This window comes from Scyliorhinus canicula, chromosome 15, assembly GCF_902713615.1.
Source record: "Scyliorhinus canicula chromosome 15, sScyCan1.1, whole genome shotgun sequence".
Taxonomy (NCBI): domain Eukaryota; kingdom Metazoa; phylum Chordata; class Chondrichthyes; order Carcharhiniformes; family Scyliorhinidae; genus Scyliorhinus; species Scyliorhinus canicula.
Window position 1 is genome coordinate 2,354,174 of NC_052160.1, and position 26,570 is coordinate 2,380,743.

General features: G+C 48.5%; 2 protein-coding genes across 5 annotated transcripts in view; one reads left to right on the forward strand and one right to left on the reverse strand.

Moving 5' to 3' along the window:
* The first annotated feature begins 44 nt into the window (after positions 1 to 44).
* On the forward strand, positions 45 to 17,056 carry arl6ip1 (ADP-ribosylation factor-like 6 interacting protein 1). Of its 2 annotated transcripts, none has more exons than XM_038820074.1 (6): positions 45 to 120; positions 6,031 to 6,164; positions 8,423 to 8,542; positions 10,202 to 10,319; positions 14,870 to 14,954; positions 16,292 to 17,056. In XM_038820074.1, exons 1-6 carry the CDS (start codon positions 76 to 78, stop codon positions 16,408 to 16,410), a joined length of 621 nt encoding a protein of 206 aa, XP_038676002.1. In that variant the 5' UTR covers positions 45 to 75; the 3' UTR covers positions 16,411 to 17,056. The 2 variants fall into 2 exon arrangements, with proteins under 2 accessions (XP_038676002.1, XP_038676003.1); XM_038820075.1 differs by lacking the exon at positions 45 to 120 and adding an exon at positions 1,012 to 1,053.
* A 5,923-nt stretch (positions 17,057 to 22,979) lies between these two features.
* The window catches only part of LOC119978261, a 57,298-nt gene continuing 53,707 nt past the window's right edge, over positions 22,980 to 26,570 (reverse strand). For 2 of the 3 annotated variants that reach the window (XR_005463413.1, XM_038819741.1), the window contains exon 5: positions 22,980 to 24,276. Coding sequence is in view for 2 of the 3 variants with exons in the window: in XM_038819741.1 (XP_038675669.1) it covers positions 24,164 to 24,276 (113 nt within the window). In the remaining variant the exon portion in view is untranslated. The other variant, XM_038819743.1, reaches the window with a different exon arrangement.

Genomic DNA, 26,570 nt, shown 5'->3' on the forward strand with positions numbered 1-26,570 from the left:
GCCGGGGTCACGTGCGGCAGCTGGGCCAATGCGGAGCGGCGGGCGGCGCGCGGGCGGCAGTCGAGCGGAGCGGCCATGGCGAGCGGAGAGGGAGAGAGCCGGAGCGGCGGGAGCCTGCTGGTCAGTGAGGGGCGGGGGGAGCCTGCTGGTCAGTGAGGGCCCGGCCTGGGGGGGGGAGCCTGCTGGTCAGTGAGGGCCCGGGGCGGGGGGGAGCCTGCTGGTCAGTGAGGGCCCGGGGCGGGGGGGAGCCTGCTGGTCAGTGAGGGCCCTGCCTGGGGGGGGGAGCCTGCTGGTCAGTGAGGGCCCGGGGCGGGGGGGAGCCTGCTGGTCAGTGAGGGCCCGGCCCGGGGCGGGGGGAGCCTGCTGGTCAGTGAGGGGCGGGGGGAGCCTGCTGGTCAGTGAGGGGCGGGGGGAGCCTGCTGGTCAGTGAGGGCCCGGGATGCGGGAGCCTGCTGGTCAGTGAGGGCCCGGCCCGGGGGGCGGGGGGGAGCCTGCTGGTCAGTGAGGGCCCGGGGCGGGGGGAGCCTGCTGGTCAGTGAGGGCCCGGGGCGGGGGGGAGCCTGCTGGTCAGTGAGGGCCTCGCCTGGGGGGGGGAGCCTGCTGGTCAGTGAGGGCCCGGGGCGGGAGGGAGCCTGCTGGTCAGTGAGGGGAGGGGGGAGCCTGCTGGTCAGTGAGGGGCGGGGGGAGCCTGCTGGTCAGTGAGGCGCGGGGGGAGCCTGCTGGTCAGTGAGGGTCCGGAGCGGCGGGAGCCTGCTGGTCAGTGAGGGCCGGAGCGGCTGGAGCCTGCTGGTCAGAGGGCCGGAGCGGGGGGGGCGGGAGCCTGCTGGTCAGTGAGGGCCGGAGCGTGGGGAACCTGCTGGACAGTGAGTGGGCGGGGGGGGAAGCCTGCTGGTCAGTGAGGGGGGGGGGGAGCCTGCTGGACAGTGAGGGGGCGGGGGGGGGAGCCTGCTGGTCAGTGTGGGCCCGGGGCGGGGGGAGCCTGCTGGTCAGTGAGGGCCCGGGGCGGGGGGGAGCCTGCTGGTCAGTGAGGGCCGGAGCGGCGGGAGCCTGCTGGGCATTGTGGCCCGGCCCGGGGAGCGGGGGGAGCCTGCTGGTCAGTGAGGGCCCCGGGGGGAGCCTGCTGGTCAGTGAGGGCCCGGGGCGAGAGCCTGCTGGTCAGTGAGGGCCGGAGCGGGGGGAGCCTGCTGGTCAGTGAGGGCCGGAGCGGGGGGAGCCTGCTGGTCAGTGAGGGCCGGAGCGGGGGGAGCCTGCTGGTCAGTGAGGGCCGGGGCGGGGGGAGCCTGCTGGTCAGTGAGGGCCCGGGGGGAGCCTGCTGGTCAGTGAGGGCCGGAGAGCGGGGGGAGCCTGCTGGTCAGTGAGGGCCCCGCCTGGGGGGGGGGGGAGCCTGCTGGTCAGTGAGGGCCGGAGCGGGGGGAGCCTGCTGGTCAGCGAGGGCCAGAGCGGGGGGGAGCCTGCTGGTCAGTGAGGGCCTGGCCCGGGGGGCGGGAGCCTGCTGGTCAGTGAGGGCCCGGGGCGAGAGCCTGCTGGTCAGTGAGGGGCGGGGGGAGCCTGCTGGTCAGTGAGGGCCCGGGGCGGGGGGGAAGCCTGCTGGAGAGAACCCCGCCCCCCCAGAGAGAGAGAGAACCCCCCCAGAGGGAGAGAGAACCCCCCCAGAGGGAGAGAAACCCCCCCCCAGAGGGAGAGAGAACCCCCCCAGAGGGAGAGAGAACCCCCCCAGAGGGAGAGAGAACCCCCCCAGAGGGAGAGAGAACCCCCCCAGAGGGAGAGAGAACCCCCCCAGAGGGAGAGAACACCCCCCCAGAGGGAGAGAGAACCCCCCCAGAGGGAGAGAGAACCCCCCCAGAGGGAGAGAGAACCCCCCCAGAGGGAGAGAGAACCCCCCCAGAGGGAGAGAGAACCCCCCCAGAGGGAGAGAGAACCCCCCCAGAGGGAGAGAGAACCCCCCCAGAGGGAGAGAGAACCCCCCCAGAGGGAGAGAGAACCCCCCCAGAGGGAGAGAGAACCCCCCCAGAGGGAGAGAGAACCCCCCCAGAGGGAGAGAGAACCCCCCCAGAGGGAGAGAGAACCCCCCCAGAGGGAGAGAGAACCCCCCCAGAGGGAGAGAGACCCCCCCCAGAGGGAGAGAGAACCCCCCCAGAGGGAGAGAGAACCCCCCCAGAGGGAGAGAGAACCCCCCCCAGAGGGAGAGAGAACCCCCCCCCAGAGGGAGAGAGAACCCCCCCCAGAGGGAGAGAGAACCCCCCCAGAGGGAGAGAGAACCCCCCCAGAGGGAGAGAGAACCCCCCCAGAGGGAGAGAGAACCCCCCCAGAGGGAGAGAGAACCCCCCCAGAGGGAGAGAGAACCCCCCCCAGAGGGAGAGAGAACCCCCCCCAGAGGGAGAGAGTACCCCCCCCAGAGGGAGAGAGTACCCCCCCCAGAGGGAGAGAGAACCCCCCCCAGAGGGAGAGAGAACCCCCCCCAGAGGGAGAGAGAACCCCCCCCAGAGGGAGAGAGAACCCCCCCCAGAGGGAGAGAGAACCCCCCCCAGAGGGAGAGAGAACCCCCCCCAGAGGGAGAGAGAACCCCCCCCAGAGGGAGAGAGAACCCCCCCCAGAGGGAGAGAGAACCCCCCCCAGAGGGAGAGAGAACCCCCCCCAGAGGGAGAGAGAACCCCCCCCCCAGAGGGAGAGAGAATCCCCCAAGAGGGAGAGAGAACCCCCCCCAGAGGGAGAGAGAACCCCCCCCAGAGGGAGAGAGAACCCCCCCCAGAGGGGGAGAGAACCCCCCCCCCCCCGAGAGAGAGAGAACCACCCCCCCCCCCCCCCCGAGAGAGAGAGAACCCCCCCACCCCCCCCCCAGAGAGAGAGAGAAAGAACCCCCCCCCCCCCCCTCCTCCCTTTCTCTCTGTCTCATGGTGTGGAGGCTGTTCCTGGGTTTTCCAGCCCCTGTGGTCTCTGTTCTGTCGCTGGAGCCGTGGCTTCAACATTGAAAAGTAACCTCCCTGTCCCGGTGCTGGATCAGGGATGAAACGTGCTCTAACCCGGCCTCTGTTCATGCTCTTGCTGAATCATCCTGTTTCCTGCTTTGTCACACAAGTGGAAATCCAGCTGTGGGTGGGGGGTGGGGGCTGAGCAGAGCTCGTGTTCAGGTTCCGTTATCCGGCAAGACAATAATGGCTATTTTCTTCTCCGTAACTCGGGGAACTAAAAATAATTTTGGAATTCCTAACGCCAAAATTAATGAAATATTGACTTCTAATGACATCACACCTTTCACACTGTCTTCATATCCTCCAGCTCTCGAGCAGTCAGTTGCAGCCACTTTTAACTGGGCAGACGGGCACTTGGGTGGAGCAGTTTTCTCACAGTGAGATACATGACCGGTGGACCTATTTTTTTTATCCTCGGGTAACCATATGATCCCAAAGCTTCCACCTCCTTCCCACCTGTCATATCACCTCAGTCTATCTGTGTGAACTCCTCAGCCATGTTTTTATTGTCTGCAAAGAGCAAGAGAGCACAGATTTAATGTCGAAGTAATAGCTACATAAGGAACTTCGTGCAGCGAGTGGTTAGGATCTGGAATGTACTGTGAGAGTGTGGTGGAGGCAGATTCACACAGCGAGCAGTGAGAGTCTGGAATGTTCTGTGAGAGTGTGGTGGAGGCAGATCACACAGCGAGTGGTTAGGATCTGGAATGTACTGTCTGTGAGTGGTGGAGGCAGATCACACAGCGAGTGGTTAGGATCTGGAATGTACTGTCTGTGAGTGTAGTGGAGGCAGATTCACACAGCGAGTGGTTAGGATCTGGGATGTACTGAGAGAGTGTGGTGGAGGCAGATTCACACAGCGAGCAGTGAGAGTCTGGAATGTTCTGTGAGAGTGGCGGAGGCAGATCACACAGCGAGTGGTTAGGATCTGGAATGTACTGTCTGAGTGTGGTGGAGGCAGATTCACACAGCGAGTGGTTAGGATCTGGAACGCACTGTCTGAGTGGTGGAGGCAGATTCTCACAGCGAGTGGTTAGGATCTGGAACGCACTGTCTGTGAGTGTGGTGGAGGCAGATTCACACAGCGAGTGGTTAGGATCTGGAACGCACTGTCTGTGAGTGTGGTGGAGGCAGATTCACACAGCGAGTGGTTAGGATCCGGACTGTTCTGTCTGTGAGTGTGGTGGAGGCAGATTCACACAGTGAGTGGTTAGGACCTGTAACGCACTGTCTGTGAGTGTGGTGGAGGCAGATTCACACAGCGAGCGGTTAGGATCGGGAATGTTCTGTCTGTGAGTGTGGTGGAGGCAGATTCACACAGCGAGTGGTTAGGATCCGGAATGTTCTGTCTGTGAGTGTGGTGGAGGCAGATTCACACAGCGAGTGGTTAGGATCCGGAATGTTCTGTCTGAGAGTGTGGTGGAGGCAGATTCAAACAAAACATTCAAAAGAGAATTAGACTTTTATCTGAAACAGAAAAATGTGCATGGTTACGGGCAGAAGTTGGAAGACTGACTCATTCAGAGAGCAGGGCAGACAATGACCTCCTGCTCTGTAACCATTCTGAGATTCAGAGTTGACTATTGCACTGCTTCCCTGGTGAGTCTCTCATCCTCCATAAATTTCAGCTCAATGCTGTTTGGATCCTGACTCCTATCAAGTCCTGTTTGTCCAACACTCCCATGCCCACTGATGTAGCTCTAATCCAGTAAAACCCGGGACCGGGATCAAACCCGGCACTCTGGTTCCGTGAGGCAGCAGTGCTAACAACTGCTACCGTGCCACTCCCATGCCCACTGACGTAGCTCTTGTTCAGTAAAACCCACACCTGGGCCTGGATCAAAACCGGGACTCTGGTTCCGTGAGGCAGCAGTGCTAACAACTGTGCCATTGTGCCACCCCCATGCCCATTGACATAGCTCTTGTACAGTAAAACCCATATTTCAAACCTTTCTGTTCAAATACCACTTGTGACTTTTCTGCTGATGGGGAAACCCTGTCTATAACCACCTCCAGCACTGCAACCCTCCAGGAACTCTTCCTCTGATCCTGGTATCTGTGCATCCCTGATTTCCTTCACTCTTCGGGAATCCCCTCCGTTAAGGTGGTCTGTAATATATACTCTAACCAAGCTCTCGGTCAACTATGTCACATTCTGTCTGATAAAACCTGTGAGAAGCTCGGGACATATGCTAAAGCCTCTGTATAAGGCCAAATAGTTGCTGGTTCCATGATGTAACAAAGTAGTTTTTTTCAAACTTTCAAAATTCTTTTTTCCCCCAGAAGGGTTTCAAATTCTGGTAACACAAATCATGGCTTGCAGTAAGTAATGGATAATGCAGCCCACTGATCCATCTCAGTAATACAAACTGCTGAGGTCATAAACAGCAGGAGCATGAGGCAATGTGTTACTGCCATGCGATATTCCACAGTGTTACTCTGCATAATATATAACCCACGTCAAACTTCATAAACTATCAGGGAAATCTGATTTTGTATAATGTGATTAGGACTAAAATGATACAGAACGCAATAGTCTCTATACACATTCAGTACATTTTAACACATCACTGAATTTAAACATTTGTATCTCCAGAAGGAGCCTTAATTAATGATTTGTCTTCAGTTAGTTTTAATCCATCACAAAGTGTTCTGTAAATGGACAATGCCCAGTCAGCAAAGCTGTTGCCTAATTCTGTCATTCTTTCTTAAAAGGTTTCTATAATTTACTATTTGAAACATGTTTTCTCGTAGCTGCGTTTAGCTGTTGTAAATCGAGTTGAACAATCCTGACCTTGAAGCTTTGAAAGCTAGCTAAAGCCTGTCTGCTTCACAGTATTGTCTGATGTTTGTACCATACAATCAACAATTGTGATGATTACTCAAAACATCAAATATTTAATATATTTTTCACATTACAGCATAGTTTTGATGGGATGAGCTAGTGTTTTTGGATGGGTTATCTGTACTTTAATACTAATTGGGAGTATTACTGTATCCCATTACCCACTGCTCTTGTAACAAACAATGTAAAAATGATAATGACCCCTTGATTTTGCAGGCTTCAGAAACTGCCCAACTGGAAGAGCATTTGGAGGGTTGGGGGGAAGTGATGCTTGCTGCAGATCGTATCTTACGTTGGGAGAAACCCTGGTTTCCTGCTATAATGATGCTTGTGGTGTCCGTGGTATTTTTGTAAGTATTAAAGAACAAGTTGATTTTGCTTAGCACCTCTAACCATCCCAAAGATGGGTGCAGTCAGACAGAAATGGACACTTGAGATATTGACCAAACATTAGGTCAGAAAGGTGAATTTTAAGAAAGGCCTTGAGAGAGAGAGAGAGATGAGTCAAATGGGATTCATGTGTGGCTCATAGATTTCTGATGGCACAGCTCCCAATCATTGGCAGGGATGACTGAGAAATCACTAATTTGCAAAATGTTTGGCCAGTCTGTCGAAGTAAAACGTCTCCCATTGTAGTGTCCTGCATGTTAACAGTGGAATCCTATTCATTAGCACGTTGGAACTAGTCCCAACATAAACCTTACAGCAAGACTATGCATACCTACCCAATGACAATTTTAAAAATAAACTTAAAGTACCCAACTCTTTTTTTTTCTCTTCCAATTAAGAGCCAATGTAGCGTGGTCAATCCACCTAACCTGCACATCTTTGGGTTGTGGGGATGAGACCCACGCAGACACGGGGAGAATGTGCAAACTCCACACGGGCAATGACCCGGGGCCGGGATAGAACCTGGGACCTCGGCGCCGTGAGGCAGCAGTGCTAACCACTGCGTCACAGTGCGGCCCTCTAGCCAATGATCAAAGCTGAGAAAAGGCAACATATGAACCCAGAGTTTTTATTAGTCCCTGTTGTGTGAAGTATTGTGCTATAGTCTGGTTAGAATTTTGTTTTAAATTTAAGCTTAAATGTACTTTGGCAATGACCCATATTTTAAATAGAAACGGAGGGGATTACCTTCTGGCCACTTAGTCTTGTTGCACTTGGTTATTGATGAGGAATTCATTAAAAATAAGTAACATCTACAGTTGTCAAAACGAGCTCTCAGTAAAGTGCCTTTGATCAGTGAAAACGGGTTGTATGTCAACTGTAGTTTGCCACACCTCTTCCTTCACTGCTCAAGCAAACTGAGTGAACCATCAAATTATCTGTGTTGTGATTCTGTAGATAGTCATCTCTTCATGTGACTATTGCAGGGTAAAATTAGATAGTGTGAAATGTGTTGACATGTTTGTGATAACTGAGTTCTCTGCTAAGTTTCTTAGCTGTGTCCATGATGTGTGTTGATAGCAGCAGATATCTGCGATTAGTAACCAGCTTTAACAGGGTAACATTAGAACACACCGCTCAAAATTAGCAGCGTCCTCTCCATGGAAAGGATGGGAAAAATCTCTCGGTAGAAGACAGCAGCTGTTTTACCCCTTAAACCTCTTTAAATATGATAGTTATGTAAAGTTAAATCCTATACAAGTGAATAATCCTGGAAAATAATGGCACATTAACAACACCTGTCATCATTAATGTGTAATGGGGACTGAGATGCAGTGTGAATCTTTAGAATCTGCTGCTCAATTTATGCCACTGCTGTTTGCTTTGCATAGAGGGCAACCTGCTCCGAACCTCCCTACTATTTTTAAGAACTTGCTCGACTTGCACATTGATTTTCAAATAAGCTCTCAGCAGAAAGTTAGGGCTGGTGATTCAAAGTGCAAGAAGCCATTTCACCAGCTAAGTGTTACTGCAATGCCAATGAAGCTGGCTATCAAATGAGAATTGAGTAAGTGCAAGGGGTATTTCACTGAGTTACTCGGTGGTGATGATAGTTCCACTATCTCCAGATGTAATCAAAAATACACTGCACTGTGTAAAAACTTATTATGAAGCTTTAAAATCTAGTTTTTGAATTTATGCTTCTGTTTATGTAACATCTGGCAATTAATAATATTTAAAGTGCTGTGATTTTGTGGCAAACATGGGCCAGTCATTCTGTGCTGACTTGGAAATAAATGATAAAAGATTTGTGGCCAATTTGGAAAAACCTGGGATGTTCTTCCCACAGCAATCAAATCAGACTTCAGGAGATCATAATGTTGTCACAACAACAGAAACTTTGGAAGGACTGTAGCCAATGTTTGCACATTGTGTTACTTAACGTAATTTTTTGGTTAACGTTGATTTCTTTCTTGGAGTCACTTTAAGCACCTGTAACCTGGCACGGGAGAATGTAACCTGCCATTGTAAATGTGCATTGAAATTCTGAGTGTTAATCGAAAAATCAAGCGATTAAGTTCTTCAGCACGGCATGCTGCTGGTAACTGAATCATCACATCATCCACGACACCATCTGCCCCCCAACCACCATATTGAATTTGAAGATATGAAATAAACATTTTACGCTTAATTGCTTAAATGTGGTTTTCTTCCACAGGCTAATCTACTGGTTGGACCCTTCAGTATTGACTGGGGTTTCCTGCGCCATTATGATGATCTGTTTGGCAGATTATCTTGTTCCAACTATTGCTTCCAAGATGTTCGGGTCCAACAAATGGTGAGAAGTTTCTTTAAAACTTCGAAGTAAACTGTGATGCATCAATGAGTCTGAATTCCAACATCCTCCCATTGTGCTAAATTTGTAAGAAGTTCTATTTATTTCCAGGGTTAAACTCTGGTGTTGGCATGGCAATCTCTTTCTCACCTGTGGGGCCAAATTTGAATTCAGTCCAGTGATGAACTTTATGCTGGGGAAAGTGCCATAGGCAGCCGTGCTTCAGGGCAGCACCCAAGTTGCCATTCTCCAGAATGACAGTCCAGCCTGATACTGTCTGTCCTCACCAAATGGCCGTGTGCATTTTCCAGCACGGGTATTGGACATCAGTATTGAGTGGGAACTGGAGCTAACTTTTTTAAAGTTTTATCGGAAAACTGGGAAATCTGTAACTGATGGTTCTGGTATAAATATTTTTTGTTTAGAATGTTCTAAACCTTGTGTGGTTTAGAAAAGAGAAAAATTTGACTTGGGCGGCACGGTGCAGTGGTTAGCACTGCTGTCTTCCAGCGCCAGGGACCAGGGTTCAATTCCAGCCTCGGGTGACTACGTGGAGTTTGCACTTTCTCCCCATGTATGCCTGAGTTTCCTGTGGGTGCTCTGGTTTCCTCCCACCGTCCAAAGATATTAGGGTAGGTGTATTGGTCATGCTAAATTGCCCCTTAGTGTCTGGGGTATGCACACGATAGGTGGGCTAGCGTGGGGAGTTGGTCTAGGTAGGGTGCTCTTTCAGAGGGCTGGTGCAGAATCGATGGGACCAATGGCGGCCTTCTGCACTGTGGGGATGCTATTCTTTATTGCCAACACTACGTTCTAAGTCCAAGGATGCTGAGATAGTTTGTACTATCTCCACTAACTTCATGCCCAGGATTAGTTCAATCAGCACAGATTAAGAATTGGAATTTTTGGCTTGCTAATCGATCAGGCACATTCATAGAACATAGAACATAGAACATAGAACGATACAGCGCAGTACAGGCCCTTCGGCCCTCGATGTTGCACCGACATGGAAAAAAAAAAACACTAAAGGCCATCTAACCTACACTATGCCCTTATCATCCATATGCTTATCCAATAAATTTTTAAATGCCCTCAATGTTGGCGAGTTCACTACTGTTGCAGGTAGGGCATTCCACGGCCTCACCACTCTTTGCGTAAAAAACCCACCTCTGACCTCTGTCCTATATCTATTACCCCTCAATTTAAGGCTATGTCCCCTCGTGCTAGCCACCTCCATCCGCGGGAGAAGGCTCTCGCTGTCCACCCTATCTAACCCTCTGATCATGATGTGGTAACGTTTATAATTGTGGGCGGGAAATGCTACGGCTATAATTTTACTAATTGAGGAAGTACCTTAACCCTAATACCCCAAGTGGTGTTTGAGAAGCCTGAATTTTGAAATTACTAGATAAAAGGAGGGGGTTATTCTTTCATAGACTGTTAATACAGTGGATAATTTACCAAGCCATTTGGAACCAAAGTATTTATCTATTCTGGATTATGCCATAGAACTGACATTATCTATCTGTTTGCATATCAAGACTGGTTTTTGTTTTAGTAACCATCTAAACTTGGGAGGTAGCTTTTTAAACATGTTAACAGGGATGTTGTCCGGTTAATTTGTGTAGTCCAAATATTTAGTTACCTTGCTTGGATCAACAGGACCACAGAACAGCAGCAACGCTTCCATGAAATCTGCAGTAATTTGGTGAAGACCCAGCGCAGGATTGTGGGCTGGTGGCGACGCCTTTTTGCTCTGAAGGAGGAGAAACCCAAAATGGTGCGTATCAATCCTGTGGTGAATTAATTGGATAAAAAAGCTGCTTGTGGGCAGCACGGTGGCCTAGTGGTTAGCACAACCGCCTCACGGCGCTGAGGTCCCAGGTTCGATCCCGGCTCTGGGTCACTGTCTGTGTGGAGTTTGCACATTCTCCCCGTGTCTGCGTGGGTTTCGCCCCCACAACCCAAAAATGTGCAGAGTAGGTGGATTGGCCATGCTAAATTGCCCCTTAATTGGAAAAAATAATTGGGTAATCTAAATTTTTTTTAAAAGCTGCTTGCTTCGATTGTTTTGCATGAGTGTGATCATTTTTTGTTCAAGGAGGGATAAGGTGCTTTGCATTGTAAATCACCAATCTGTTTTCAGTGAATTTCTAAGTTTACCCATTAAAATGGTTTGTTTCACTGATGCTCAACGAGACTCTTTCCACATATTTATGAATAAAATTATATTTTGTGGAGGAAGCTTGAAATCAGTGACTAAGATTCAAACTGGGTACAAATTACATTGTGGTATCTACAAAAAAAAGCCCTCCTAAAACAATTAAATAGTGATAGATGTTTACAGCATGGAAACAGGCCCTTCGGCCCAGCTGGTCCATGCCGTCCAGTTTCTATCACTAAGCTAGTCCCACTTGCTGCATTTGGCCCATATCCCTCTATACCCACTCTGCCCAATGTAACTCTAACCTTTTTAAAGGACAAAACCGTACCCACCTCTACCACTGCCACTGGCAGCCTGTTCCAGATGCTCACCACCCTCTGTGTGGAGACATTTCCCTTCTGGTCTCTTTTGTATCCCATTTAAATCCCATTTGTATCTCATTTAAAACTATGCCCTCTAGTTCTAGACTCTATCTTTGGGGAAAGATGTTGACTATCTACCTTATCAATGCTCCTCATTATTTTATAGACCTCTATAAGATCACCCCTAAGCCTCCTACGCTCCAGAGAAACAAATCCCAGCCAATCCAGCCTCTCCTTATAGCTCAGATCAAATCCCGGTAGCATCCTCGTAAAACTTTTCTGAGCTCTTTCTAATTTAACAATATCCATCCTATAATAGGGTGACCAGAACTGAACACAGTATTCCATGTGTGGTCTTACCAATGTCTTGTACAACTTCAATAAGACATCCCAACTCCTGTATTCAATATTCCGACCAATAAAGCCTTCATGCTGAATGCCTTCTTCACCACTTGCGACTCTGCCTTCAAGGATCTATGAACCTTTATTCCTACATCTCTTTGTTCTGTAACTCTCCTCAACTCCCTACCCTCCCTCCCAATCCTTAATTGCGCATCTTTTGACTTGAGCCTGTGCTTTTTTTCCAATGGGAGGTACATTGTATATTTGGTCTTCTCACTTCAGGAAGTTAGCAGAACCAGAATAAAGCGTGGCTTAACGTTCTGTAGCGCAGTGTCTTTCAAACATTTTCTCCCGGGAACCACTTCTGCCGACTGGCTAACCTTTGTGTCACTCCAAGTGCGCTTATCTTTAATGCGACTGGTAAGCCTGCTTGGTTCTCAATATCTCACTCCAATCTCGCTGGCAGAGAGGACAATCCATACATCAGGTGCAGAGTTCAGTTGGTTCCTTTGTGTCTTCATCTTGGTGAGGACGGACGATCCAACATCACATATAGGTCATTGTGAAGGGCATAGCAACAAAATGCTTGTTTTACTCTGCTGGATTCTCCTTGGTGATGCTACTCCAGAATGCAGACAACCTCATGGACCTGGCTGCATAGCGGTTAGCACTGCTGCCTCAGCTCCAGAGGCCCGGGTTCAATTCCGACCTTGGGTCACTGTCTGTGTGGAGTTTGCACTTTCTCCCCATATCTGCGTGAGTTTCCTCCGGGTGCTCCGGTTTCCTCCCACAATCCAAAGATGTGCAGGTTAGGAGGATTGGCCATAATAAATTGCCCCTCAGTGACCATAAGACACAGGAGCAGAATTAGGCCACTCGGCCCATCGAATCTGCTCCGCCATTCAATCATGGCGGATATTTTTCTCATCCCCATTCTCCTGCCTTTGCCCGATAACCCCTGATCCCCTTATTAATCAAGAACCTATCTATCTCTGTCTTAAAGACACTCAGTGATTTGGCCTCCACAGCCTTCTGCGGCAAATAATTCCACAGATTCACCACCCTCTGGCTGAAGACATTCTTCCTCATCTCTGTTTTAAAGGATCGTCCCTTTAGTCTGAGATGGTGTCCTCTGGTTCTAGTTTTTCCTACAAGTGGAAACATCCTCTCCATGTCCACTCTATCCAGGCCTCGCAGTATCTTGTACATTTCAATAAGATCCCCTCTCATCCTTCTAAAATCCAACGAGTACAGACCCAGAGTCCTCAAACATTCCTGATACGACAAGTTCTTCATTTCCAGGGGTCTGCAGATTAGGTTAAGGGGTTATTAAGATAGAACGGGGATGTGGGCTTTGGTAGAGTGCTCTTTCGGAGGGTCGGTGCAGACCCGATGGGCCGAATGGTGGCCTCCTGCACTGTAGGGATTCTATGATTCTATTGTGGCGTGTTTTCAATGTGCTGTCACAGGTCAGTACAGCAACTCTGTCTCCTCATTTGGAGCCATGATGTGGAGATGCCAGCGTTGGACTGGGGTGAGCACAGTAAGAAGTCTTACAACAAGAAGTCTTTAACCTGGTGTTGTAAGACTTCTTACTGTCCTCATTTGGAATCATCGGTTAAGTTAATGACTGACTCTGGGGTCTCAAACACAAAGGGATCTTCCACCCACATCTTTTTCAAAATCTGAAACTTCTCTGGAAAGTAGCGACAAACCAGATGCAGCTGAATAAGGCTTGTTAGTCTATTAGCAACACTGCGTTCTTTGATGTGCCGTAGCAGTGTGGGGAACATGTTGGTTGTTTTGGCTTTATACTCACACTTGCCAAACTTTCAGTGACTTTTGGAAAGCAACTATTTCTACACAATCCCTAAAGCAATCATCATCCTTGTCTTGCAATTTGAGGTTCAGTTTGTTTAGAATTGAAAGGATGTCTGCAAGATAAGATATAGTTAGCATCCAACTTTTGACACCAAACAAATCAGCAGAGGGGACAGTTTCTCCAGGAGGAAATGTGGATTTCATCTCTCAACTCTGTCAAACCCCCAATCCATTGACAGCCAATGTACCTCTGTGGAATAGTAAATGTGTGTGCTCAGCCTCTGTGGAATAGTAAATGTGTGTGCTCAGCCTCTGTGGAATAGTAAATGTGTGTGCTCAGCCTCTGGAATAGTAAATGTGTGTGCTCAGCCTCTGGAATAGTAAATGTGTGTGCTCAGCCCCCATATCAGAACACAACCTCAAAAAGCCCGGCATTGAGTGCGCTGCATTTAATGAAATTCTCAACTTCCGGGCAGCTTAGGGGCAGCAGGGTAGCATGGTGGTTAGCATAAATGCTTCACAGCTCCAGGGTCCCAGGTTCGATTCCCGGCTGGGTCACTGTCTGTGTGGAGTCTGCACGTCCTCCCCCTGTGTGTGTGGGTTTCCTCCGGGTGCTCCGGTTTCCTCCCACAGTCCAAAGATGTGCGGGTTAAGTGGATTGGCCATGCTAAATTGCCCGTAGTGTGCTAATAAAAGTAAGGTTAAGGGGGGGGTTGTTGGGTTACGGGTATAGGGTGGATACGTGGGTTTGAGTAGGGTGATCATGGCTCGGCACAACATTGAGGGCCGAAGGGCCTGTTCTGTGCTGTACTGTTCTATGTTCCGCAATTTCCTTTTAACACCCAGCTGTTTTTCCCAGTCATGGTGGCTACTCCTCGCCAGTGATTCCTCTGCAATGAACCCAGTTGAGTCCACATTTCCCAACCGCATAACTATTCAATTATTCAAAAATCTCTGCGGCAGTCGTGTGGGTTGGTAAAGTCAGGTAGCACAGGAAATCCTCAAAATTCATTTTGCCAAACATACCTCGCGTAAACTAGCATGGTTGCGCAATTTGAAGCATCTGCACTTTCATTCTGTTGTATTAACTCCTGTACTGACTTTAAACGAGAAATAAGCTGGGCTTCAAATTCTCAGCAATATCACACATTTGGCAAGCCACTGTTATCACTAAATGAGATGCATTTCAGTTTTTCAGCTGACCCCTCTAGGACTGTGCGAGCCATGTCTAATGCTGCAGGGAGAATTAATCTCTCTGCTATAGTGTGAGGCCTTTTCTCTTTAATAAACGGTAAGCTACCATGTAAGAGGCTAATTGTGCTTTGTCATCTGGGGCTGGTTTAGCATACCAGGCTAAATCGCTGGCTTTTAAAGCAGACCAAGGCAGGCTCCCCGAACAGGCGCCGGAATGTGGCGGCTAGGGACTTTTCACAGTAACTTCATTATGCTTTTCCCCAAATAATCATACTGATCCGGATAGCTATTACCATCGTCCAGGATCATTAATAATCAACTTGCCATGAGATTTCTATTTTTCTGCCTGTAAGCCAACAATTAAGGAACATAACCTGTTTCTATTATGGAATAATGACACCAGTCGTGTAATTAGTGGGAAGCTAATTTCGACATTCTTTGCTCTAGTATTTCATGACCGTGGTTAGCTTTCTCTCTGTGGTGGCTTGGATTGGACAACAAGTTCACAACCTCTTCCTCACCTACTTGGTTGGTAAGTTAGCAAACCCGTTTACATTTTGTCTTTCATTCAGTTTGGGGATAAGTATGGGCTACGGGTTATATTGGTGTACCTTGTGCATGTTTTCCATGTCTCGAGCAGGTTAAGTTCTGCGATGTAGCATTGAACTCTTGAAGTGGATGTTGTGATACATTGGATTGGGCAGCCGCTGGACACTGGCATAACTTAAACAATAATAAAAATCCTCTTTCTGCTTCGGGATCCTTTTGTGAAATTTGTCAGCGTGTGTGCCTGAACAAACCTTTCGAGGGTCTTACCTCCTCCAAGGTGAGACTCTGGTTAGTCATTTTTGGCTTAATGCCATTAAGTGGAGCAGACTGATGGCTCTGGGTTGGGAGGCTTTCCTGGCCATCTTTTAGAATTCATTAAATAGTTCCTTTATTGTCATCATGTCCCGGAGGATAATACATTTGTCACTGATCTGCTCTGCCAACTTGTGCCTTGTGAAGGGAGATGGTTCAAATCTCTTTTTAGAGAAGGTCTTTGCCTGGCCCTTGTGCGTAGCTTGGTGTCATTCGCCACTTAGCATAAGCCTGAATATTGTCCAGATATTGCTGCATATGGACACGACCGTATTAGAGGGGTTGCAAATAAGACATGGGAGCAGAGGTAGGCCACTCAGCCCATTGAGTCTTCTCTGCCATTCACTGAGATAATGGCTGAGCTGATATAATCCTCAACACTTTTCCACCGTATCCCCATAATATACCCTCTCTCTCTATGCTGCTGAACGTGATGCAATCATCAGTGAACATCCCCATTTCTGACCTCACTGAAATAGTTGAAGATGTTTGGGGCAAGCACGTTACTCTGAGGCATTCCTGTCGTAATGTCCTTTGTGCCTCAATCCTAATTTTGGAGTCTGTAAGAGGCATCAGTAATCCGTAATATTGAGGACGAAGCTTTGCCTTACTTTGAGCAGCTGCATTTGTTTTAATTGGGGTTGCTGACCTGAGCTTTAAATATGTGTAATCATGTGGTGGGTAGCACACACTCAGAATGACATTCGCTCTCAGCCTGAAAAAGCAAACCAGTTTCTGCCTGCAGGTTCCAGCAAGAGTTGAGAGAGAGAGTGTGTCTGTGTGTGCCTGGCTGAGTGTGCGCCTGTCGTGTGTGTGTGTGTGTCTCTCTGTATATTTGTTGTAACTTGATTGAAAACCTGATTTCTGCTCACTTCCTCGTGTTGTCATTTGTCACGTCCAACCACGTTAATGTAACTTGTTGGATCCAATGATCATTCTTATCATCTGGATCTGTGCAGTTATTTGTTTCCTACCCTTTGGTATAATCAAATATCTTGTTGTTTTCAGTGAGTTTCATACTCCTACTGCCTGGTCTGAATCGACATCGACTAATCACAAAGTATGTGGGCATGGCCAAGCGGGAAATTAACAAACTACTGAAGCAAAAGGAGAAGAAAAATGAGTAACAGAAGTGGATTTTTCAGCGTTAAAAATGATCTGATTTCTGATGACCTTATTGGCAGTCTTGCTGAATCAAAAAACTTATAAAGCTCTTAGTATTTGCTCAGCTATAATGTGTGAATGTAAAGGGTGAAGAGGAAGCAAAGTGTTTATATAGCAAACGGGCATGATATTTCATAATAATTAGGTTTTGTTTCTCATTATTTCAATGCTGGTAATTTTTTCTGATCAGGAATTGCTATTTAGGTTTAAAGACCTGCTTTCAACTGATATTTTCCCCCATTGTCTGTGTTCGTAATTTGTTTTGAAGTTTTTTTTTAAGCCATAACTGCACTGGAAGTTTAATTAGAAATGATTCTGTTACATGGAATTATTGAAGTGCTTGATATGTGTGCAATCAGTCATCTGTGTTCCTGCTAGAGCATGTGAGTGGATCCCAGCTGTCAGTATCAGAAACCGTATATCCATATGACTACTGTGTAATTGTATGTTTGAAGTCACATGTAAATAGGATTGTCTTTCACGCTATATAAATGTTTTTGTGTATATTTGTGGAGAATGTACATTTTAGTTGTGTTTAACTGTAATCTCTGGAGGGTTCTCACTAAATAAAGCACCAAGTAAGTGGCTTTCACATGGAGTGAACGTAAATCAGCCGTAATTCATCCTTCTTCCATCTCGTGTAAGCAGTGACCAAATGGTATTAAACATTGTGCAATCATCAGCAAGCATCTCCATTTCTGACCTAATGACAGAGGGAAGGTCATCAATGAAGTTGTTTGGGTCGCGGACACTACCCTGTAATTGGTAAGCTTGAATGCTCTCTCACACTGACACATTCCTGGGCAGTCATGTCTTTAGCTGGTAGCTTCATCCATTAAATTTGCATTGCAATTATCGGAGGCCCTATATCTTATGGTCTAAACGTCCACCTGCTTTCAAGCCTTGTGCTTATGAATTTTACCTTTTAAAAATTATTAGTGAAGAAACTTCCTTTTTTTGATACCTGTTATTGCACAGTATCATTCCTTTCTGTGCTACTGTTACTGATGTACTTTTGTTGGGGAAGGTGAAACGCAAGAGGATTTGCAAAGAGAACTCCTGTTTTTGAAAGTATAATGACGTCTTTCAATCGATATTTAGCCCTGCTGATATTGCCCAGCCAACTCCTGGCCTTCATTTTCCTGCATTTAGCTGACCAATAAATTTGCCCAATGTTAACTTTTATCCTTTTAAATGGAATTAATCCACAGATCTAGGATCTTTGCCCTCCCCCCTGCTCCTTGTCTAGATTTAGCAATCTTAACAAAGGTGCTGTAAACTCTGATTGGTGCTGTTTCTGAAAAAAATGATAGCTTGCCTTTCTTGTGAGAATACTTGGCAAAGGGCAAGTAATGAAGCTCCTGTTATTCAATTACTTCTGTTATAATTAATAACTACATATTAAAATTTGCACTAGATGTTACACTGTGTATTGTGCTGGAAATGGTAGTGTGGTAATATGGAATGGCAATGTGGTAGTATGGAATGGTAGTGCGGTAATATGGAATGGTAGTGTGGTAATATGGAATGGTAGTGCGGTAATATGGAATGGTAGTTTGGTAATATGGAATGGTAGTGTGGTAATATGGAACGGCCTGGATATTAGGCCCAATAAAATTGGACACTTTTTAAATTAAGAATTGGACATTTTAAATTAAACAGTCATCTGTAGGCAGGCTAATGAGAATTGGAACTTGGCCAAGCTCGAATACGCTAAGCACAGACAAACTGCCAGGACATGTCTGGACCTGCCTTGTCAATCGCCCATCGAGATAATAGGCTCCATATGGATCGATTTGTTTTGGGTTCCGCAGATTGAGCCAGACCTCTGGCACCCAGCGTTCCCACCCCTACCGTTGTATTGTAACAGGTACGTGCAGACACCACAACTGGAGATGGTCACCTAGAGGTGGGGTCCTGTCGAGCAGCCATCAAATATTCCATTGGGTATTGTGACCCCCCTCCTGAGACCCCATTGGCTGGGGGCCAGATAACTTACTGGAAAGGTGTGACGGGAGGGAGGGGAGATGAAGGTCGGCCCCAGGACTCACCCTAGTGAAGAATTGACATGGAGGTGATAGTGATGATTTGAAGACTGACCAGGCGGAAGGAAGCTGCCAGCGCGACCCACCTTCGCAACAAAGACGCTGAAGAAACCAAGATTCGGAGAATTGGACCCGCAGAGCAACTGAGTCCATTGGCTCGGGTAACAGTATGACTCGTGGGTCATATTTTAGTGAAATTTTGGGATAATTTAAGGTTGTGATTTTATTCTTTGTTAGATAAATTGCATTGAATTTTATATCTGTGTGGTCCTTTGTTCACCTCTCCAATAAAGATGTCTGGGTAAAATGTTTGATTAATAAACTGATGAAGTGTCTGATGTTTTACAGACATGTTAGCTAAAATTAGCCATTGTAAAATGTTATATTACTTGTATTCTAGTACTATTTAATACAATTAAAACGAGATCTAAGGTAGTGTGCTGCCACTTGGTGAACTGAGATGGAAGTGTTAAATCAACAATTCTAATGGGTTACTCACTTAAGACTGGCCTGTTTTTTTTAAATTGGGGAACAGGCTTTTGTACCAGAGTTACATAATGAGCAAATAGCCTAACCTGCTAAGTATTTTCCAGCATTGTTTTGATTTAAAGTACCAGGATTTTAGAGAGTTGTTCGGTCAGGGCATATGGGAATCTGGAGTAAAGCCAGGTAAAAATAGCTGAGGTATTGATCAACCATGATGTAACAGAATAGCTGAACAGGTTTGAGTGATCGATATTCCTAAATGGCATAGCTATTAACTTTAACCTTTTCACTTAACCATCTCTACTAGTGGAAGAATGAGTTAAATATATCTTTGATTCAAAGTAATTATGGAATGAGAGCAGAAAGTATCTAAGGTAAATCTGGGGAACAGCTAATTTCAATGGTTTAAAAAAGTATCCAGCACAGTTCAATTGGAAAAGACAATTGCAGGGTAAATCAGAATGTATGAGATTCTCCGTTCGGGAGACTAAATGTTGATGCCAGCGGACTTGTCTGGGGCAAGAGGGCACCCATGGGAGTGTCTGGGGTGGGGGTGGGGGGGGGACCGACACCTATATGACCTGTGGCACCAGGTTCAAAGTGGGCTGTTACAGGTGTGCACAACTGTACGGCTGCTTTACCGGCAGCGGCAATGGTGTTCCGTTCTGTGTCCGTCCATCTGGACCCTACAGCCCACCTCCTTGCCTCCGCCCCCACTACTCCCCAGCCCTGGCAGAAACCCTCCCCCCGGGCCAGCAGCACAACTGTCCCCTCGCTATGACCCATGTTGGGCAGTTTCTGTACTCCCTTTCTCTCCCTCAGCAGCCGCCACACCAGTTTCACGATTATTTAAAGCACAAGTGAACCATGGTGTTGGGAACTTGGCCCATCGGAGTCGGAGAATCGCCGAGACCCCAGAGAGTACCGAGTCAGGTCTGCTGAACATGCAGAGTGAAATCAGAAGCACAAAGGGACTTGGGAGTCCTTGTTCAAGATTATGGTTAATGTGCAGGTTCAGTCGGCAGTTAGGAAGGCAAATGCAATGTTAGCATTCATGTCAAGGCTAGAATACAAGACCAGGGATGTACTTCTGAGGCTGTATAAGGCTCTGATCAGACCCAATTTGGAGTATTGTGAGCAGTTTTGGGCCCCGTATCTAAGGAAGGATGATGCCACCCCGTCCACACCACAAATAGCCCACAACCACCACCCATCCCACCGTGAAGCAGCCGCCACTCCCCAGACAGCCTGGGTGTCCACCTTCCCCCAAGTATGGGGGGTGACTGGCAGCACGGCGCAATGGGTTAACCTTGCTGCCTCACGGCGCCGAGGTCCCAGGTTCAATCCCGGCTCTGGGTCACTGTCCGTGTGGAGTTTGCACATTCTCCCCGTGTTCACGCGGGTTTCGCCCCCACAACCCAAAGATGTGCAGGTTAGGTGAATTGGCCATGCTAAATTGCCCCGTAATTGGAAAAAATTTAGTGGGTACTCTAAATGTATTTATTTTTTAAAGTATGGGGGGTGACCTGCCACCCTCCTCCTCCCCCCCCCCCCCCCCCCCCCCCCCCCCCCCCCCCCAGGACTCTCTAAGTAGGTTGACCTCCCCGGGTACCCCCTTAATTGGGAGACCCCCCCAGGGATTCCCTTAATAGGGAGATCCCTCCCCCAGGACCCTCAATAAGGAGCCCTGCCCATGTTTCATAGAAACGTTGAAAGTAGCCAATTTCATGACCGTAAATTGCGTGAAAACCATTTGAAATGCATGAAGTACGTTTGAATTAGAATCGTGGTTACTATTAAAATCCATAAAATAAATAAGAAAATTTCTTTCATATGTCAAAACAATAGCATGTTTAATTTTATACGTTACAACAGTATATATATTTGCAAACATAAAGACATTAGAGAAAAACCTCTTCATATGTCAGGTTAAGTGGTAAAATCTTTAATTTCAATAATAAAGAGCATAAAAAATATTTTATTTGATGCAATAAAAATAATAACAAAATACTTTGTCAGGAAAATGGATAATTTTGTTTTGTGCCTCGAGGATTGCAATACAGGTTATGTAAGATTCTGAATGGATTTAACTTTATCTGACTTCATAAATAATAAACGATCCACTTAGAAACAGAGACAAGGAGCAGGAGGTCACATGGTCCATTCAATATGATCATACCAAACTCCTGCTCTCTCCCCATAGGTGCCTTTGGTGACTAGAAATCTATTTCTTTCTTAAATATATTCAGTGACTTGGCCTCCGCAGGCTTCTGTGGTAGAGATTTGCACAGGTTCACTTCCCTGAGTGAAGAAGTTAGTCCTCAGCTCAGTCCGAGAGAGACAGTCCAGCCCAGACCAGTCTGTTTCTCCTCTCCAAAATACAAAACCTCGCAACACAATGGGCGGAATTCTCCACTCCCCACCTGGTGTGGGAGGGCCTCACAACATTTTTTACGCCCCCCCTGGCGCCCCCAGCGATTGGTGCCCACCGATCGTCGGGCCAGCGTCCGAAACGGATGCACTTTTTCCCCTCCGCCACCCGGCAAGATCAAGCCGCCATGTCTTGCCGGGCGGCTGAGGAGAAAGACGGCCACCACGCATGTGCAGGTTCGTGCCGTCTGCGCGATGAAGTCATCCGCGCATGCGCGGGTTGGAATCGGCAACCCGCGCATGCGTGGATGACTTCACATTCTCGGCGTGACGAGGTCGCTGCCGAGAAAGACGGAGGCCCACTCCTAGCCCCCCGGGTGGGGGTGAATTAGGTGCGGGGAGCGGGCTCCTAGCCCCCCGGGTGGGGGTGAATTAGGTGCGGGGAGCGGGCTCCTAGCCCCCCGGGTGGGGGTGAATTAGGTGCGGGGAGCGGGCTCCTAGCCCCCCGGGTGGGGGTGAATTAGGTGCGGGGAGCGGGCTCCTAGCCCCCCGGGTGGGGGTGAATTAGGTGCGGGGAGCGGGCTCCTAGCCCCCCGGGTGGGGGTGAATTAGGTGCGGGGAGCGGGCTCCTAGCCCCCCGGGTGGGGGTGAATTAGGTGCGGGGAGCGGGCTCCTAGCCCCCCGGGTGGGGGTGAATTAGGTGCGGGGAGCGGGCTCCTAGCCCCCCGGGTGGGGGTGAATTAGGTGCGGGGAGCGGGCTCCTAGCCCCCCGGGTGGGGGTGAATTAGGTGCGGGGAGCGGGCTCCTAGCCCCCCGGGTGGGGGTGAATTAGGTGCGGGGAGCGGGCTCCTAGCCCCCCGGGTGGGGGTGAATTAGGTGCGGGGAGCGGGCTCCGAGGCCGTCGTGAACCTCGGCCGAGTTCACGGCGGCCTTCACGAATTCGGCCCCCTGCAGGCTCAGATCACAGACCAAAAATAGTAACGTTAAATAAAAATGGGAACAAAGGAAATAATCATGAAGGATTCTAACAATATATTGTGACTAGCTGAGGCCCAAGCATGATTGTACCCCACTGGCCACCAGCTACCGTTCTAAAACAAACCCATACATTCCTACTCTGTTTCCTGTCTGCTAACAAATTCTCTATCCATGCCAATATATTGCCCCCAATTCCATGCACTTCCATGTTTGCACACAAAGCTCTTGGCCGGGATTCACCGTTCCCCGGTGAGGGGGTGGCCAGGCGTTGGCCAGGGAAGCACTATCTGGCAGGTTGCATTCTCGCACGGCCGGCGTGTATTTTCGGCCACAGACCCTGCCATCCTCCAGGCATTTATATCGTGGGAGCCGGGAGTTTTTCTTGGCGTGGCTGCTAGCCCCAAACTAGTCGCTGGACCGGTGAGGGTTCAGCGCCGATTTTGCTGTTGTAAAATACCACAGTTCCCACCCCAGCGTCAGCATTTAGCTGTGATAGTGGAGTCGGACACTTCAGGAACTTTCAAGCAGTTATTGGATCGGCTCATGGAGCACACCAGAATGACAGGGAGTGGGAAAGCTTGATCTTGGTTTCGGACAATGCTCGGCACAACATCGAGGGCCGAAGGGCCTGTTCTGTGCTGTACTGTTCTGTGTTCTATGTAAAACGGTGAATCCAGCCGCTATGTGAGACCATCAAAAGCTTTCTGATAATCCAAATACACCACATCCAGTGGTTCTCCCTTATCTATTCTGCTAATTATATCCTCAAAAAACTCCAGGCTTGGAGTTCTCCTTCGGCCCACCTCAAAATTGGGAAAGGCGATTGGGCAAAGAATCGGTTTTGACGCGGAAATCGTGGCATCGTTCACACCAAATCACAATTCTCCATCGCTGACAGCGGCGCCAATGCATTCTGGAACACACATACAGTAAACGCCGTTTGCATATCAATAGTGGGCCTGACCCAGTATTCTCTGGGGTCGCCGTGATTCTCTGCCTCCACTGGGGGCAAGGGGGGGGGGGATTCCCGGCTGTGAGGTCCACTTGTGGTTTTTAAAATTGTGAAACTGTTGCAGTGGCTGCTGAGGGAGAGAGAGGGGGTACAGAAAGTGTCCAACATAGCCATATTTTGCTGACAGTTGTGCTGCTGGCCAGGGGGGCTTCTGCCAGGGCCGGGGGTAGTAGCGCGGGGCGGCCAGGAGGTGGACTGTGGCGTCAGGATGGACGGGCGTGGAACACCATTGCCGCACCTTGTGCAGAGATAAGGATTTTCTACAACTGGGACCCAGCCTTAATAATAATATAATAATCGGTTATTGTCACCAGTAGGCTTCAATGAAGTTACTGTGAAAAGCCCCTAGTCGGCACATTCCGGCGCCTGTTCGGGGAGGCTGGTACGGGAATTGAACCCACGCTGCTGGTATTGTTCTGCATTGCAAGCCAGCTATTTAGCCCACTGTGCTAAACCAGTCCCTTAACATTTCCTTATTCCAATATTATGCAAAGAATTTTCTATTGAAACAATCCAACATCAATTTACAAAGCACATTCATGTCACTCAGTGATATGAATAAGTTTGCATTGCTTTACACGATCAATTTATAGATTCCTTGTATTGTACCTCACTTAATTGGTGATAACATATGGTTGTGATATTATGGTAATGTACACAAAACAATCATCTAGATCACTTAATTATCATTACTCAGTACAAATTAATCAAGAAAATGAATTTTCAATTTGAGCTTGATCAGTTAATGGTTATAAAATCTGAAGAAAATATGAAGTTTGAATGATTACCAAATCCTAACTAAATAGTGAATCACCTGGTGTACAATTAGTACAGAAACATGCGATCATAAAAGCATCCACGTTGTCTGGAATACAGTTGCAGCCAGTCTCCTGACTTCCTCTTGTAGCTCGTTGGCTGAACACGAGGCCATTCCTCACCTACAGGCAAGAAAGAATAATTCCAATAAAACATTCAATGAGGGAAATTAAGCCAGACCTTTTATCCGCATCAAAAATCCATGGATAAGAGTTTGAAGTAGCTTGGCATGCCAAAAAAAGTCAGTGCAAGTCACCCTGATGTCACCATTACTGGCATTAGGAATGGAATGGGTTCTAGTGACAGGAAATGAAGGGTGGGGGTTGTAAGGGGAACTGATTTTGTTGGATCTCTGCCCACTCTGCAATGTGCAGCCTTCCAGCTGACTGTAAGGTGAGCCACAGGATTCCAAACCAGGCGAGAAAATCATTACAGAAGCACGGAAGGTATCTTGAAACAGCGTTGCAGTTCCCTGGACAGCTGAGGGGTCATTTAGAGATACAGCTCAGCTCCGTCTTCCAGCTCATTGTCATTTGCTGCACGATCCATAACTTTGTCAGGGAAAGAGGCCGAGACAGTCACAGGAGATCCAACGACAGCTAAAAGCAAAGCAGGACAAAAAATTACCCACAAGAGATTTATTGAAATTAGGAGCGGGAGTAGGCCATTCAGCCCTTCCTGCCTACCCCACCATTCAATAGAACCCATTTAGGACTGAAATGAGGAGAAATGTGGAATTCTCCCCCACACGAGACTGCCGAAGCCACATCACTGAATATATTTAGGAAGGAAATAGATAGATTTCTAGATTCTAAAAGTGTCGAGAAGTATGGGGCGAGCACGCGTGTATGGTACAACCCATACTGTCGGATCCTCATCCTTCTTTAAGATCAAGGAAATCATAGAATTTACAGTGCAGAAGGAGGCCATTCGGCCCATCGAGTCTACACCAGCCTATGGAAATAGCACCCCACTTAAACTCCAGTTCCTCCTCTTTCTCCTGTTCCACCATCGAAACATCCAAAAGCTCCAATATTGAGAATCCATTCTCGGGGGGGCTCCGACACGTACGGGTTCTGATAAAACATCTCAAACGCCTCATGAACTCTGTCTGGGGCAGAAACCACTCCATCCCTGCATCTATAACCTGCACAATTTCCCTGAAAAACCGCCTGTTGCCTCGGCTGGTGCGCCAACAAGCGACTAATCTTTTCCGCAGCAGGCACACCACTCTGTCCATTGACAGCAGCCCGAACTCCAGCTGTCGCTTCTTCCTATCAGCCAGTACCTCCAGTGTCTGATTGACCGAATGTTGAGGGTCCACCTCCAAGGTGGTATCTACCAACCTCTGCCTTTCCACCCTCTCACTCTTCTCCTAGTAGGCCTTAAAATAAATTATCTCCCCTCTAACAACCACCTTCAATGCCACCCACAACGAGAAAGGCAAAATCTCCTCACTCCTATTAAATCTCAGATATTCCTCAGTGGTAGAGGAAACTCTGTCACAGAAGCCCTTATCTGCCAGCAGTGATGTATCAAACCTCCACGGGGGTGTCCTGAGCGGGGCTAACCCAATACCACATCTACATAATGCGGTCACAAATCACTATCGCCGGAGGCAGCGGCCTACCCACCGTAAAGAGATCAATCCTGGAATCCACCTGGTCACCCTAAGAGAAGAACAAAGAATCCTTCTCTCCTGGTTGGGGCAGATCCATTGACCAACGCCACCGGTGCACCCACTAACAATCCACTAACCACGTGCCTCCCATTTGGATCTGTCAAAATCTTCACCACCAAAAGGCTATCTTCTCATGGATCAGGCCCAGCCAAGATGGCCTCCAGATCCCCCAACACAACAGGACAAAGAAAAGTCTGTCAGAAGACTAACCCACCCCTCCCCCTTTCCCCTTCCCACCAACTCCAAACCCAAACAACCACACAAACCCCAACCATGCCCCCATATACCCCCACCCCACCAAATCCTAACCACCCAATAATAACCCCTAAGCTCCTACCTAATAAACCCCCACTGTCCAAGCCACAGGTAACCCCAACCCCATCCCTTCACTTCCATTGACAAACTATTCTACCGAGCAGGTGGCACCCACACCGCAGCCACCATGCACGGTTCCCAAACGGCAATAGGTGGTTAGAACCACACTATCGGGAACTAGGCCGGCAGTGAGTGGAGTATCGCTGGGCGGACCTTTGCCAATGGCCCCCAGCCGCACAGAGTACTCCGCGATCACGCCGATTCTCGGGTCCTGGAGAATTGCCAGAGCGGCGTTGGGCCCAAATGTTGGTTTTCCGTCCTCACGCCAAACAAAATTTTGGCGCGTGGCTGCGGAGAATCCAGCCCTATGTCTGCGTAGGTCACCCGGAGGTGGTCAGGGGAAATCACACCAAACCAATC

Coding starts and splice junctions, on each gene's coding strand:
- arl6ip1 (XM_038820074.1), top strand. CDS start 76: ATGGCGAGCGGAGAGGGAGAGAGCCGGAGCGGCGGGAGCCTGCTG. Junction 121..6,030: donor GGAGCGGCGGGAGCCTGCTG/GTCAGTGAGGGG, acceptor TTGATTTTGCAG/GCTTCAGAAACTGCCCAACT. Junction 10,320..14,869: donor AGGAGGAGAAACCCAAAATG/GTGCGTATCAAT, acceptor TCTTTGCTCTAG/TATTTCATGACCGTGGTTAG.